General features: G+C 36.7%; 1 protein-coding gene across 2 annotated transcripts in view; it reads right to left on the minus strand.

The window, feature by feature from the left end:
* The window catches only part of LOC118856385 (CD2 associated protein), a 165,882-nt gene that overhangs the window by 36,479 nt on the left and 112,349 nt on the right, over positions 1 to 17,054 (minus strand). For both annotated transcript variants that reach the window (XM_036766673.1, XM_036766674.1), the window contains 2 exons: positions 13,451 to 13,555; positions 1,268 to 1,304 (listed from right to left, as the gene is read on the minus strand). In XM_036766673.1, coding sequence (XP_036622568.1) covers positions 1,268 to 1,304; positions 13,451 to 13,555 — 142 coding nt within the window. The remainder of the gene's footprint in view (positions 1 to 1,267; positions 1,305 to 13,450; positions 13,556 to 17,054) is intronic.

Raw genomic sequence — 17,054 nt, forward strand, 5'->3', positions numbered from 1 at the left:
CATTGCCAACTTTATGGAGTTGTCACAAAAAAAGCATTCTATATCTGTTAGTGTTATTAACTAGCAGAGCAGAAATTGAAACCGAGGTCCATCAGTCAAATTCAGTGTTCCCTCTATTACATATTTGCTGCTGTTTGTCCTTCTTTCTCGAAGAAGACCATGACATCAATGAGGTGATGTGATGACAAGAAAATGAACTGGATTTAAGTTAGGGAGGACTGTGCAAAGTCACCAGCCTCACTTTCTCCTCCAGAGCCCTCTGGGTCCAGTGGCTAGATATGGATAAGGACAACTGGAGATAGCCCAAGATGCATTAGGGGATGTTGGCCATTTCAAGTTAAGGTCTTGAACAGGTCTCAGTTTGACTGAGGCAGCACCCATTCCCTGATTAAGCTTAATAATAAATTAAAAAAAAAAGAGATGAGGCAAAGAATAGCCTCTTAAATTAAAAAAAAAAATAGACCTGGGAGGCAAAGACCCTCAGGGTTTCTGACCAAAACAGAAACAATTGTCATTTACCTTCATTCTGAGTCAATCAGGACCCAAACAGTGACCAACTAAGGCTTGGTCTGGGACCAGAGTAATTTGGGGTTCAGGCTGGTCTTTAAGGAATAAAAAGCAAAACAACAACAAAAAAGGTTCAGAGATTAAAATTTACATTCCATTTGAGCAGAACATCCCCACGTAAGGGTGAGATACCCTATGTGAAGAGGGAAGAAAGAAAAGAACTACATACAGATAGCATGGCTTACACTACTTAGATAAGTTTCAAAATTTAAAGGGCAATACCAGAACCTTTCTTGTTTGGTTAGAAGAGGCAGAATGTCTAAAGCGGGGAGCAGAGTAGGACAGACAAGATGTTATTGAGAAGGAAATGTGTGTTCCTGGACAAAAAGAAGATATGCCTAGTACTAGTTCATATTCTGTCTGGTATCTTATTTGTAAATATTAAAGATATAAGACAAAGTATTATAGGCTAAATGCCATGAGGCAAAAAGCACATACCACTGGCCTTCAGAAGAGTCACCATCCATCACCAAGAAATAACATCCAGAAAGTCTGATGGTGGCAGAGGGTCAGGCAAATTGTGAAAGTATCTAACTAAAATTCTTGAACTTCCTAAATATTTTTCAGAGACGCATTGATTCTGCTAGGGAACATGCCATTTTAATGGCAAGAACAGAAGTAATGACATTTTTATTAAATTCACATCCTATCCCTTTATTGTTTCATACTACATAAGTTGAAACAGAATGTTTTTACATACCTGGACCCTTGGAAGGAGGTGGTGGCTTCTTTGGTTTCTGTTAAAATAAATTAGTAAAAAAAATATTAGAACATGGCCTTTTTAAATAAAAAGTCTGAACAATTCTACCTATTGTCAGAACTATATTACCAAAGTGGGGGGAGAGAGAAAGAGGAGGCAATAAAGTGGTGAAAGACAAGCTTGTTCAACTGGAAAGCTCCTGAAAATTACCAAAAAAAGAAACAGTGAGAGCCTGCCAAATGGACAATTTTATCCCTGGTCAAAAATCAGTTGACGCTTTCAAAAGTTATTATTCGGTATAAGCAAATAAAAATAATAAAGAGTAGAACTGAAATGAGACCTTGTTACTTTCAAGTCAACAACCATGAGAATAGTGGAGCAAAAATACTATTACTCATTGCATTCTGAGTTCTTAAAATTCCCAAGTACTGCTTCATCTATTGGGGTGACAATAGCATTTCTTAAAATAGCCATATATATCATTGAGATGTCAGCTAGGGCGAGAATTCTAACAATAACTGGCAGCATCTTATCTTTAGCATGAAATATAATCTATATATTTTTAAAAAGTGGATTCCCCAATATCATAGCAACAATTAAATTAAAAAATGGAACACTAAAAATTTTATTCAAAATAAATGCTCCAAGAATGCTTTCAAAAAAAGCTTAAAGAAAAAGGCAAGATTTCTGTTAGGTCTACACAAATCTCCTGAAGCCCTTAAGCAGACCCATTTTCATAGGCGCTTCTCTAAATTAAAAAAAAACAAACAAACCTACAAAAAGCATAGACAAAAATCCCCAATTCTGGCCCATTTGACAATTCCTTCTCTCCTCACCCTTCAAAAAAGTTGTATGGGTTATATCTTGTCGTCCTCCAGAATAGATTTCAGTATTTGGCACTTAAGTGGGATAATATGACTAAAAAAGTGAATTAACCATCTACCTCAGTCTGTTTTCCTTTTTGGTTCTCAGACCTTGACATAGCAATGGATTTTAAAAGGAAGAGAAGATTAATGAGACATACGATACATTATGAAACAACAGGGCATAGAGGATAGATGGCTTGCCTTGGAGTCAGGAAGAGCTGAACCCCAAATCTAGCCTCTGGCTCAAACTGGCTGTATAATCCTGGGATAGCTACAAAACTCTCAGTGCCCCAGTGCAGCTCAGGAGCAGAGTTGTGATTTTCATAGGTACAATGAGCTTCCCTATAATAGGGAGTCTTCTGCAACCAATGAAATTATGTGTCAAGTTAAAAAAAAAAACAACATAAAAGAGACAGAGAACAACTGAATTGATTCAGGCATCAAGAGGGGGAAGGGAAGAGATATAGCCAGTGCAAGGTGATGGTCTGGAAAAGAATTGAGAGCTTTAGAAATTGGGAGTCACAATGAAAATGAAGAAAAGGACTAGAGATCATAAGGTAAACATGGAATGATAAAAAGTTACGGTTACGATCAGATAAAGAAATGTCAGAGTATATGATTATGTAACGGTAGCACCTGTGGGTGATACTAAGTTCAAGGGCATGACTATACCGGTGGGTAGCTAAGACAGAATAAAGAAGCAGATCATGGGAACTGAGTAGACCGTGGAACCTGGAAGTTGAGGTATTTGAGGGAATATCAATATGTAGCTGAAATGTCCTAATGAGGGGAAGAATTTGGTTAAAAAGACTGTGAGCCAGACACTGAAGAAATGGTGGTAGAAAAGAGAAATGTCCTAGGGTCAAGGTAGATAACAGATGTCAGGATGTGTATTATGAGGCATGAATAGCATCAACAGCAGCAGAGAAATTATTGAATGATGGTGATAGAGGCAGAAACTGGAAGTTGCAATGGAGATCAAGGGATATTTTTCAGTTCCCCTGTAGGACCAGTGAATCAAGATTATGAATGAAAGTACAACCACAACTAAAATGGTAACAGGAGTACAATGTCACCAGGAAGAATCTAGATATCAGTGAATATCAGAAGACTGAAGGAATGAGAAAGGAAAACAGAACGATGAAAGCATGTTTGTTAATTATGAAGCTGTAAATCCAGAGAACTTAGTAAAAGGGGTATGTAGATCTGGAGTGCGATATTGGTGGGGTAGGGGGTTAAGAAAGACAGGAGTGAAAAAGTGTGCAGCTGGGTATAGGGAAAAGAATGAAGAAGTCGGGGATTCAGAATCACTGGGATATAGAGAGTAAGGAGGTAAGAGGATCCTAGTCATTGAGCAGTAAGTCCAAGTACAGTAATCATTTGGAAGTGAAATTACAACAGTATATCACTGTGCAGGGCATTGCTTTCCCCATCACACCTTTTAGAGTTCATTAAAATAACAAGGCAAGAACTTGACCAAATTAGGAAGTCAACCATTTGGCGTGTCTGTGTCTTATTACCAAATCTTATTCTCTTTTCCCCACTCATTGATAATCACTGCCAGCCTATGGTCTAAAACCTAATCCACTATCAAGATTGGAAAATGCCTCATGAGTCATTTACAGGTGAGGTCTGATGGCCATAAGTGAATTTGTCAATGTGTTACCTTAATCATGCATTTGCATTTTAAACGTTTAAGACTTACCAGTGATCTCCCCCATTAGAATATGAGAGAGCAGGGAAGGAGGGATAGAATTTGGAACTCAAAACTTTTAAAAAATGTTAAAAAATTGTTTTAACATATAAAACAAAACAAAATAAAATAATATAAAAATAAAATTATATGTATGTATACATGCACACACACACACACACGCATGCACATATATTTAAAAGATTGACATTCCATCTCCCCCACGCCTTGTTAATTTACTGCCTTTCCCCCTGTTCCTGAAATGCTCTCCCTCCTCACCTTTCTTTGTCTCCCAAGTTTCTCTGGGTTATTTTAAGAGTGAGCTCAAATCCAATTTTCCACAAGAGGCCTTTCCTGGTCCTTCTGTCTCCACTATTAGTGTCATCCCACTGAGATTACCTTTCATCTACTTTGTATATATCTTATCTGCATGTAGTTGTTTACATGTTATCTTCCCAATTTGAATGAGAGCTCCTCTAAGGCAAAGATCAATGATTTTGCCATTTTTTTTTTAGAGCTGGGGAAGGCCCAGCAATTAGGGTTAAGTGACTTGCCCAAGGTCACAAGCCAGTAAGTATGAAGTGTCTGAGGCCCAATTTGAACCCAGGTCCTCCTGACTCCAAGGCCAATGCTCTACTCACTGTGCCACCTAGCTGCCCCTTTGCCATTCTTTATATAATCAGAGCTTAGCATGATGCCTCAAATAAAGTAAGTACTTAATAAATGCTTTGTGACTTATGAAAAACTAGTTAATTAAGGCATCTGTATTAGAGAGAACAAATGAGCTGGTTTAAAAATCACACAAGGTGGTGAAAATGCTGGCCAAATGATAGCTATTTGAAAAGTCCTTTGCAAACATTAAAATGCCAAATAAATGCTAGCTATAATTATTGACGTTTGGATTTGCCATTGAGCCATCAAGACAGTAAATCCTAAAGTCAATTCTGGAGAGTACCACAAGAGGGAGATAATTATTCATGTTAAAGGATTCTTTGCTATACAAAAGATTTAACCATATGGCTCCATTAAATGACAGAAATCAGAGACTTCAGAACGTGACAGAACCTCAAATTTCCTACTCCAAATAACTTAAACTCATAGATGAGGAAGTTGAAACCCAAAGAAGGTGAGTGATTTGCCTAAAGTCATATAAATAGTAAACAGCATAGCTGGGATTCTAACTCAAGTCCTCTTAACTAAAAGTTCAGTGTTTTTCCTGACAACACCAGTAATTTGCATAGTGCAGGGGTTCTTAACATAAGGGTCTATGAACTTGTTTTTTAAAATGTCTTGAAATACATATTTCAACACATGTGATTTCCTTTGTAATCCTATGTATTTTATGGTATGTATTTAAAATACTAATCTAAGAAGGAGTCTGTCAGCTTAACCAGACCTCAAAAGGATCTACAACTCAAAAAAAAGTTTAAAATTTCTGACCTCGTGCATTTAAATGTTTTGATTTGCAGAAATTTAATCTACACATAACTTTTTCAGTACATATTAGCTGTGTAACATTATTGTGTAACACATTATTATGTTTTAAAAAAAGAATTTTTCTATGAAATATATATTGTGAAACATCTTAACTTCACTTGACTCCTTTCAAAACTAAATTCATATCCCACCTTCTCCAAAAAGCCTTTCCTCGTTCCCCTGCTGATGGCAATGCTTTTATCTTTTCAGATTCCCTTAAATTATTCTGTTCTGTATGTAGCTTGTATAAAATCTACAGTAGTTTACACTTTATCTCTTGGATGGAAGTGACTATTTCCCCCCCTTTCTTTGTATTACAAATATTTGGCACAGTATATGGTACATAGTGAACATTAAATTTATACTTACTATTTTGTTTTTAAAATACATTTTTTAACATTATTTCTAAATAAAATTTTAAGTTCTGTGAAAAGGACCATGTCTACTTTTTTCGTATCCCTCACAGCACATAACATACATGGAACCAAGCAAGCATTAGATACTTAATAATTATTCATCATTTATGAAGGACCTACACTAAATTACCAGGCTCTAAACTATGTGCTAGGGAAACAAATTTAAAAGTGAAACGCTGACCCTGCAGTAAAGCAATTTCAATTCTACTGGAAGGCTGTGAGGTACTAAAAAAATACTACCCAGAAGAGACAGAGGCAAGATGGTAAATTAGAGGCAGCAACCCAGATGAACATTCCCAACATCCCCCTTCAAGCAACGTTTTAAAAAGCCTCAAATCGAATTTTGGAGTGGCAAAGTCAACAGAATGTCAGGGTAAGACATTTTTAAAGCCTAAGACAATATAGAGGCTGGTAGGAAAGATCTGTGACACTGGGTCAAGAGCTGGCCTGGAACTCACCCAGCAGAAGCACCAATGACAGAAGTTTTCAGGGGGTCAGACAACTGGTCAGAAAGAAATTACAGGGACCCTTTGCTGGCATTAGGTTTAGCATCTCTATTGATCATAAGAAAGTTCTGCATCATATTTCTAGGAAGGAGTGCTTGTGGTCCATCCAAAGGGAGCAGGGGTCTTGGTTGCATTTTGAAGGCAGAGAGGAACACCAAGACTTGTGGACAAAGGAGAGCAGGGGACCTGGTAAGAGTTCCAGGACCAAGAGCAGTGCTAGAGCTTGCAGGTGCTAAAAAGCAAAGGCCCTTGGATAAAGACCACAGCACAGACCAGGAGAACAATGACCACACCTCTACCCAGATCAAATCATCTTGGAGGCACCAAAAACTTGAAGACACCTAGATCTAGCTCTGAAAACAGCAGCATGAAAAAGCCCACACAGTAGCTTCACACAGTGTTTTCTAACTCCAAAGTGAACACAGCCCAACATTAACATAAAGTTTAAAGTCAAGAAACAGGCTGGAAAAATAAGTAAGAAACAAAAAAAGAATTTCACCATAAAGAGCTACTATAGTGGCAGGGAAGGACAAGACACAAACTCAGAAGATAACAACTGATAAAGATGACCACAAACAAAGCCTCAAAAGAGGGAGGGGGGAGAGAATGCAAAATAGGCACATGTCCAACAAGAATTCCTAGAAGCAATGAATGGTAGAGGAAAAAATAGTAAAAGAAACAGGAGTGAAGCAAAAAAAAAAAAAAAATTTACACACACACTCACAGATATATAAAGAACTAACAGATTGGTAAAAGAGGCACAAAAAAATACTGAAGAAAATAACACCTTAAAAAAACAGTGTTGACCTAATGGTAAAAGAGACACAAAAATTTACTAAAGAAAAGAACTCCTTAAAAGTCAGAATTGGGCCTATATAGAAAAAGAGGTACAAAGCTCACTGAGGAAAATAATGCCTCAAAAATTAAAGTTATTAAAATTCTAAATTAGATTTTAAAAATTAGAATTCAGCAAGTAGAAGCTAATGAATCCATGAGACACCATGAAACAATAAAATACCCCAACTGATAAATGGTCAAAGGATATGAGCAGGCAGTTTTCAGAGGAAGAAATTAAAGCTAACTATAGTCACATAAAAAATGTTCTAAATCACTACTGATTAGAGAAATGCAAATGACAACTCTGAGGTACCATATCACACCTATCAGATTAGCTAACATGACAGAACTGAAAAATGATAAATGTTGGAAAAGATGGGGGAAAACTGGAACACTAATGCATTGTTGATGGAGTTGTGAACTGATCCAACCATTCTGGAGAACAATTTAGAACTCTGCCCAAAGGGCTATAAAACTGCATACCTTTTGATGCAGCAATACCACCACTAGGTCTGTGTACCAAAGACATCATAAAAAAAGGAAAAGGACCCACATATTTATAGCAGCTCTTCTGTGGTGGCAAAGAAATGGAAATTGAAGGGATGCCTACCAATTGGGAAATGGCTGAACAAGCTGTGGTATATGAATGTAATGAATACTATTGTGCCATAAGAAATAGTGAGCAGGTGGACTTCAGAAAAACCTGGAAAGACTTGTATGAACTGATGTTGAGTGAAGTGAGCAGAACCAGGATAACACTGTACACAATACCCAGTAACACTGGTGTGATGACCGATTTTGTTATACTTAGTTCTCCTGAGTAATGCAATGATCTAAGACAATTCCAAAAGACTCATGAGGGAAAATGCTCTCCATATCCAGATCAAGAACTATGGAGTCTGAATGCAGAGGAAAGCATTTCTTCTCTTTCTTTTGTTGCTTTTTGTTTTTTCTTTCTCCTGGATTTTCCCTTTTGATCTGATTCTTCTTTCACAATATGACTAATGTGGAAATGCATTTAATGTGATCTTAAATGTATATGTAGCCTATATCAGATTGCATGCTGTCTCGGGGAGGGGGAACAATTTAGAACTCAAAATCTTATAAAAGCAAATGCAAAACTAAAAGTAAATAAATAAATGGGGGTGAGGGGTGGGGAGAAGAAACAATAAAGTCAAAATAAATAAAGGAAAATGTGAACTATCTCACTGGAAAAACAACTGATCTGGAAAATAGACCCAAAAGAGATAATTTAAAAATTATTGGATTACCGAAAGCCATGATCAATAAAAGAGCTTAGACATCTAATTTCAAGAAATTAAGAAGGAAAATACCTTAGCATTCTAGATGCAGGGGGTAAAATAGAAATTGAAAGAACCCACCTATTGCCTCTTGAAAAAGATCCCAAAAGAAAAACTCCTAGGAATATTGTAGCCAAAAAGCTTTTACAATGGAGGGGAAAATGGGGGTGGGAGGTGGGAGTGGGGTTGGAGGGGTAGGCAATTGTCAAATCTCATTCATCAAAATTGCTTCAAAGAGAGAAAAATATAACTTACCCAAAAGGGAAATAGGATAAGAAAAAGAGCCCCCCCCCAACCCAGTTTAAAGATAATAAAAGAGAGGACAGATTAAGGGAGGCAGTGGTAGAAACAAATAGACTTTGGAGGAGGTATAGAATAAAAAGAGAGAGAAAAAGAAACAGAAGAAAAAGAGATGGAGAGAAATACACAGTAATCATAACTGTGAATGTGAATAGGATGACCTCACTCATAAAAAAGAAGCATAGAGCAGAATGTATTACAAGTGAAAATCCAGTGATATGTTGGTTATAAGAGATACATTTGAAAGAGAAAGACACACCAAGAGTTAAAATAAAGGGCTAGAACACAATCTAACAGCTAAACTAAAAAAAGGCAAGGGTAGCAATCATGATCTCAGACAAAGCAAAAGGAAAAATAGACCTAATTAAAAGGAATAATCAGGAAAACCATGTTTTGCTTTAAAAAGAAAAAGCAGCATAGACAATGAAATAGCATCAAATCTTTTTCTTTTGTTTTTTTGTAGCAAGTTTCTCTGATAAAGGCTGAATTTCTCAAATATATATTGAATATGGAACTGAGTCAAATTTCTAAAAGTAAAAGCCATTCTCCAATTGATAAATGGTCAAGGAATTTAAAGGCAGTTTTCAGAAAGAAGAAATCCATGCTATCTATAGTTATATTAAAAAAATGTTCTAAATCACTATTGATTAAAATAAGGCAAATTAAAACAACTCTGAAGTGCCACCCACACCTAGAAGAAATGACAAATGCTGGAGAGAATGAGGGAAAAGCAAGTACATTAATGAATTGTTGGTGGAGTAGTGAACTGGTCCAACCACTATAAGGAACAATTTGGAACTAGGCTCAACCGGCTATAAAACCGTGGCTACACTTTGACCTAGCAACACAACTATTAGGTCGGACCCTAAAGAGATTAAAGAAAGAGGAAAAGAAACTATATATACAAAAATATTTATAGCAGTTCTTTTTATGATGGCAAAAAACTGGAAATCAAGAGGATGCTCATCAACTGGAAAACAGCTAAATAAATTGTGGTATATGATTGCCATGGAGTACTATTGTGCTGTGGGAAATGAAAAGGGAGGTAGGTCTCAGAAAAACCTGGCAAGAACTATATGAACTAATGCAAAATGAAGTGAAAAAAACTAGGAGATCACTGTGCACAGTAACAGCAAAGTTGTAATAATGACAAACTACGAAAGAATTGGCTACTCTGATCAACACAATGATCCAAGATAATTCCAAAGGACTCTTGATGAAAAAATGCTATCCACCTTCAAAGAGATCTCATAAACTTTTGAGTGCAAACTTAAGTATAATGTTCTCGTTTTCTTGATTTTTCTTGCTTTTTTTGCAATACAGCTGTGAGAAACGTGGTTTTGGCGATCACTGGACCTCCCCAAATTGTGAGAAATGCAGTTTTGGGGACCACTGGAGTTTCTAGGCAGGGCCAAAGTCCTAAGGAAGAACCCTGTGATAATCCTTAAGGAAGGCTGTGCAGACCACAGGACTCCCCAAGGAAGACCAAGTGGTTGCCCCCCCTTAATCTGTGGGGATCCCAGGGCCTCCTCCTAAGGGTTAGACCATAAGGAGGACCCAAGTGATGGCCCCTTAGAACAGCGATAAGATCACAAGGCTCCTGAGACAGGGCTGGAAGTCCCAAGTGATGTCCCCTTAAGAAGGCTGTGCAGACCACAGGGTTCCCCAGGAGAATCCTGAGTGGTAGCCCTCTTAACACCGCAGTAGGGATCACAGGGCTCCCCAAGGCCGGATCAGGAAGTAAGCCTGAGACGAGCTTCCGCTGCTCATTGCTTTCCCTAACCTTAGGAAAATCCATGTGATTTGTCCATTCTCACCCAAAGAACTCAGGACCAGAGTGGGCAGAGCAAGGCATTTTTACGCTTCTCAAGAGAGCGGGTGTAGTGCTCACTGGAACATTCACACTGATGCAACTGCAGGAGCAGGGGTAACCATTCCCTCCACTCCTGCTAGAGTTATGGTTAGTTTACAATCTTTATTTTTAGTTTTCCTATGTTATACAGTTTATATAGGTAGGATAATAAGGATACAGAAGCAAAAGTGAAGTTAATTAGATTTTCCTTGTCTTAGTTTAGGATTAAACTACATTCTTTTACTTCTCCTACTTTCCCTCTTTAACATATGCAAATTATGCAAATCAGTGGGCCTGGATTCTTGACCAAGACCAGACCCTAGATAAACTTGAACTGGTTCAAGTTGGTTTGGCCTCTCTAACCCCCCCCCCCCACCCCCGACTGCCTTCTCAAAAAGCATTCGCATTCCTACAAGCCTCTGACCTCTCACCTGACTGACCTTGAGGCCTGGTTTCTGCTAAAGCTGGGGTGGGGGACGGAAGCACACCTTTAGTTCTGTGGAAACAAAACTCCTCCTCCCATTTCTTACATGGCTAATATGGAAATGTTTTGCATGATCTTATATATATAGTTGATATCATATTGCTTGCCTTCTAAGTAGGTGGGTGTAGCATGGGAGGAAGGAACTCAAAATTCAAAAAGAAAAAAAACTTTAAAATTAATAACAAATTTTGAAAAAAATTATATGAACTGTTTGTGGAGTTGTGAACTGGTCCAACCATTCTGAAGAGTAATTTGGAACTTTGTCCAAAGGTCTATAAAACTGTGCATACCCTTTGACCCAACAATACCACTACTAGGTCAGTCTGCACCCTACAGATAATAAAAGAAAAAGGAAAAGGAACTACACATACAAGATAAATGGTGGCAAAAAACTGGAAATTGAGGGGATTGCACATCAATCAGGGAATGTCTGAATAAGTTGTAGCATATGATTGTGAGAAGAGTACTATTGTGCTAAGGGAAATGACAAAGGGGCTGGAGGGTAGTTTCAGAGAAACCTGGCAATACCTATGTGAAATGATGCAAAATCAAGAGAGAAGAACCAGGAGATCATTGTGCACAGTAAGAGCAATGTTGTTAAAAGATCAACTGTGAAAGACTTGGTGATTATCCAAGGCAATTCCAAAGGACTCATGAAGAAAAATGCTATCTACCTCCAGAGACAGAAGTGATGTAATTTCAAATTGAAGTAAAATTTTTTCCCTTTATTTTTCTCGCCTTTTTTTAGGGGGCGGGGTAATATGGAAATATTTTCCATAATTTCACATGTATAATTGATATCATATTGTTTTTGCTTCTCAATGGATACAGGAGAAGCAAGAGGGGGGAGAGAATATGGAATGAAATTTTTAAAAAATAACATTAAAAATATTTTGTTAAAAAAGAGGGAGAACAAAAGAAAAATAGCACCTAAATTCTTAGTCGAACTGCCTCTTAGTAGAAAGATTATTACTAGGGAGGGGAAAAGAAGTAGTTTTTCAAAAGGATTTAATAAAGAAAATGCCACAGAAGTCTTGGAGGTTTTAAAAAATAGTACAACTAGGGAAAAAATAACGTAATTATTAACACAAAGCATGCTGTCAAAATAATTTTGAAATTGCTACATAACACAGAAATTTGAAGTTTTATGATATGCATTCTCCTTGCAATTTTACTATATAATCAATATTTACTAAAAATTCGTAAGTATCTTTAAATTTTTAGACTTCTGAGTTGAGACTTTATAACAAAACACTTTAAGCATTTCAAGAAATAATATGCTGCATAGATTATTAGTTCACAGAAAATAAGAAAAATAAGCTTAAAAAATAAGAGTATCAGATTAATCAATCAACAAATATTTATTATGTGCCTATGTGCCAGACACTATGCTAGGCACTGAGCATATAATGCAATGAATAAAACAATCCCTATTCATCAAGAGCTTATAATCTAATGGAATGGGGGAAATAAACACATATAAAAACAAAGTTAATAAATATATACAAAGTAGACAAAAAGAGATAGTTTGGGGAGAGCACTGGAAATTGGGGGTATCAGGAAAGGCTTCATATAGATGATGGTACCTGAGCTGTAACCTAAGGGAACAGACTATTAAAACACGAGTAATGGGGGTAAGGTGGGGGTAAGGAGGGAGTGCACTCTAGGCATGGTGGAGGATCAATGCAAAGGCTTGGAGCCAGGATATAAAGTGCTGTGTGTAATGAACTGAGAAAACCCCTTGGGCTGGACTGAAGAGTGTGAGAGGGGGATTAAAGTCCAAGGAAGATTTTTAAAAAGGGTGGGACCAGGTTGTACAAGGCTTCAAAAAAGCTAAACGGAAGCATTTGTGTTTTTTCCTAGAGGCAACAAGAAACCACTGCATAGGAATTAGAATTAGGAAAGACAAGAATCCAGTATAATTCCTTACTTTACAAAAGAAATTGAAGCAAGATTTTAAAGGACCTTCCCCAAAGGTAGCAAGCAAGTAGAGTCTGAATTCAAATACAGGTCATTAGATTGCAAATTGAATACTCTTTCCAATATACTTATATGTATGCCTGAAAGGGGGGGGGGGAGGAAAGGAGAGAGGGAAGCGGGGGGAGAGCTCGAGTGACAGAGAGAGAGAAAGAGTGAGAGAGAGAGACAGAGAGAGAGAGAGAGAGAGAGAGCGTGAGTGCAGGAGCACGCGCATAAAAGCACTTAAGAGTCAGCTACACTTTTTCGGACAAATTAGGGATGATGGTGTGAAGCACATTCAACTGATGCATTTTTACAAATGTTGACTGTCACTCTACCATTTTAAAACATAATTTTAAACAAATATATAAACCTGGCAGCTTTGCATTATCATGATTCAATGACAATACAACATCATATTCTTTTAAAAATGCTGGCAAAATATCTGTGCTTTAACTGAAGAATTATAGTCAACCAAAAACATTTTACTTACTGGATAGTCCTTATCTTGTTCGTGTATCTGAATAGCAAAGTTGTCTGGAAACACTCCTTCTTTACCATTAAGTTCACCTTTCCACCATCCTACTTCTCCAGTGTCCTAAAATTAAAGTAAAGGTTACTTATTACTCAGGACAATAATACCTGACTGAATTGAACTGAAAAAGAATATATACAACTTAGTAATTCAGTATTTTTATTCAATTCTATCAAGTTTTTACAAATAATTGAACACATCCTTCACAGAAAATGATCAAATCTGAAACTTCTAAAAATTATTAGTATTACTATAGATGGTACTTATAGCCTAACTAAAATAAGAGTTATCTGTTTCTGTTGTTATTTAATAGGGCAAATGATGATAAATAATAAATTCACCAGACTAAAAGAAACCATCGCCTATTTAAGAGTCAAGTGAAAAAGAGTTACTCTAAAAACAAAGTTTGATTTATTTTCTATTATTCAAATTGCTAAAATATTTCCACAGACCAAATACTCAAGAACATTTTTTTCAAATGTAGGAATTAAGAACTATTAAGTAGCTTTAACAATCTGTAAGACTTGTCTTCCTTTAAAGTCCCTTTTAAGATTAAAATTCTAAAAAAAATCTTAGAATAGAGGTCATTAAGAAATCCCAAAAGTTCTCCTCAGGGACTCCATTATCCCCATACCTAACACATTCCAGACAGATGGGGAAAAAGTTATTTTAAAAGGAAAAGAAACATTTGAAAAAGTTTAAATGCCTGTACACTTGAAAACTCTCACTTCCAACATACTATGTCAACAGCATTCCTGTTCACTACACATAATCCATTATTCTAGACAAAGTGATATTTTAAAATGGATTAGCAACAACTGCTGTAGGAAAGTAAATGAGAAATAAAACAATATATAAGTGATGAGGGCACAGTCTCTGGGAACCCCCTTGAACTCTCCTTGAATCTTCCAACTAGATCTGCCTTACATTATCATTAGGCCCAAATCTCTACCTAGCCTTGCCCTTTATTATCCAGCTACTTCCCACCCTTGATACTATCAATATCCATGTCTTCAGCTACTTCCCACCCTTAATCCCATTTTCCTGGTTGCTGGAGTCTGACCTCATCCAGGTCCCATCAAGCTCCTCCTTAGACTCCTCCTCAAGACCCTCCCTAAACCCCTCCTCTACTCACCCCAGACCATTCCTTGATCCCTCCCACAATTTTTGCGTATATAATCTCCATCTCGCCTCCATGAAGGTGCTCAGATTCAACCTAGCTCAGTAGACTGAATCTGGCTAGCTTGTGAAAACAGGCATCACAAAGGGTGGGACTTCTTAAGACAACCCATTATGGTGAATCCCTAATAAACTTTGTCTTTTCCCTTGGCTGAGAAGGCTTGAGTCGAATTCTTTCGGCAGGACCTGGCGTGTAGGTATTTTGGAGTCTTGGGCACCTCTAGAAACCTATGGTTCCCTATTATCTTCATTTTTTCTTTAACCTCTTCATAAGAATATACGAAATACGAGAGGAAGCATTATAGCAAATTGAATAGGCAAATATTCAATAGGATTACTTAGACTAGTCTTAAAAGTCCATTAATTTTGCCATTTTAGTTTTTCAATATACTAATAATAGCTAACATTTATATGTCCCTCTAAGATACAAAAAGTGTTATTCAAACATTACTTGATTGGCACCTCAAAAAAAGACCTTGAAACAATTACGATAAGTCCTCGTTTTACAGGTGAGGACGTTATGGATGTTACCCTAAGTGATTTGTTCACAGTCACATAGCTACTAAGTTTTGGGAGTAATATTCTAATCCAACTCTCTCCACTTCAAGTCCAGTACTCTCCCTTTCCGCTACACCTCACTATTGTTCATTTCTGTATAGAAGAAGACACAGCTAGCATGTGGTGTGTATATATAAAGGAACATAACCTTAAGTATACAATGTTGTCTTAAGTCCAAGAGGGAATATATGTAATATTAAAGGGCGATTTCTCATTTGTTTACCATTAACCACTGCCCGCAAGATGTGATCAGGATGATGTGAAAAAAAAAATCCAATCCAATAAAATACAAATCCAGATATTGTATCTTCACTTCCCAATTCACAATCAAAACCACTGGAAAGGCACCAAAATTGGGAGTGACTAGAAGGAGGAAATAAGTAAAGACTAGGATTTCTGACCAGACTATTCCAATAATACATTTAAGAGCTTTGGATGATAGCAGGTAAGGAGACAATATTAATGTTACATAATAGCAATTAAAAAAAAAACTAAGAAAATACATGTTAAACTTCTAAAGAATTAGATTACTGAGAGATCAGGAAAAAGAAATAACCCAGGATTTCAATGCTGTGTGCATCACTAAGAAATATTAATAGTTTATCTAGATAACAGAAAACCAAATCAAAAACATGTGAAAGCATTTTGACACAATTATTTTGCAACAAAATGTAAATACACTGTATGTGGTGATAACAACTCATATTTGACAGTTATCTGTTTGCCTAAAATTGTGTTTTTAAAATAATCTAAAAAGAATCTTATTGACAAACAACAAGCACAAAAATTATAACTAGCTATAAATAGCAAAGACTTAAACAGTTCCAACATGTTCCTTTTTAATGTTGCATCTTAAATATGTACCTTCTTGTGGCACATTCTCAGCCATGTCGTAGATCCTAACGAATGGCATGATTATATTACACTATGCTCTGAGTACATGGTACCAGTGACAAAATTATGTACTCTGAATCAAAGTCAATCACAAAACTCTAAAACATAGATGCAGAGAAATTAAAAGGAGATAAGCAGGTGAGAAGAGATAATCATTAAGTTCAATGGAAAAGAGAAGTCTAGTAAGCAAGGAGGCAAGAACACTAGTGGTGTTAATAGACAAGTACAGAGTGGGAGAGAAATGACTCTACTGCAAACTAAAAGTGATTTCATGAGTCAACAGTCAGGAAAGAAGTTTAAATCTCAGGTAAAACTAATCAGCAATGATGGCGATATAAAGGTTACCAGGGCAGGAGGAGAGAAATGGAGTCAAGAGGCAAGCAGAATATTCTGGCCACAGCGCGAATGAAGAGGATGATTATTACAGGGATGTTGCTATGAGGGGGAACATTCTTTAAAAATACCAACTTTTTGTTTCTAGTAGTAAATTGTCTTCCTTTGACAGTGGTATTAGAGGGTACAGTGGTGAAGAAGTGTTGGGAGCTAGCAAAAATAGGTGATAAGAACTTACTAAAGTTGAAGGCTGATCAGACAATAGATACAAATGAGTAGAAAGGGGGCTGAAAAACAAATAGAGTAAGACAAACCCAAAAAGACTAAAAGAGACATGAAACTACCAAATGATATAACTGAAAAAAGTAAATCTATAGGACACTTTCCTTTCATAGCAAGGACATGGAATGACTGCCCCAGAAAACTCAACAATACATGGAGTGGTCTTCTAATCGCCCAAGCAGGTAAATTTCACAGTATTTAAAAATTCACTTCAATTATATTGGCAATCAATTCCTTTATATGTGACTTTCTAAGAATGTTTCTCTTAAACAAAACAAGGCATTGATGACATACAGGGTTCATGTTCACTTTGATT

The sequence above is a fragment of the Trichosurus vulpecula genome, chromosome 7 (genome assembly GCF_011100635.1).
Source record: "Trichosurus vulpecula isolate mTriVul1 chromosome 7, mTriVul1.pri, whole genome shotgun sequence".
In the NCBI taxonomy this organism is placed as follows: domain Eukaryota; kingdom Metazoa; phylum Chordata; class Mammalia; order Diprotodontia; family Phalangeridae; genus Trichosurus; species Trichosurus vulpecula.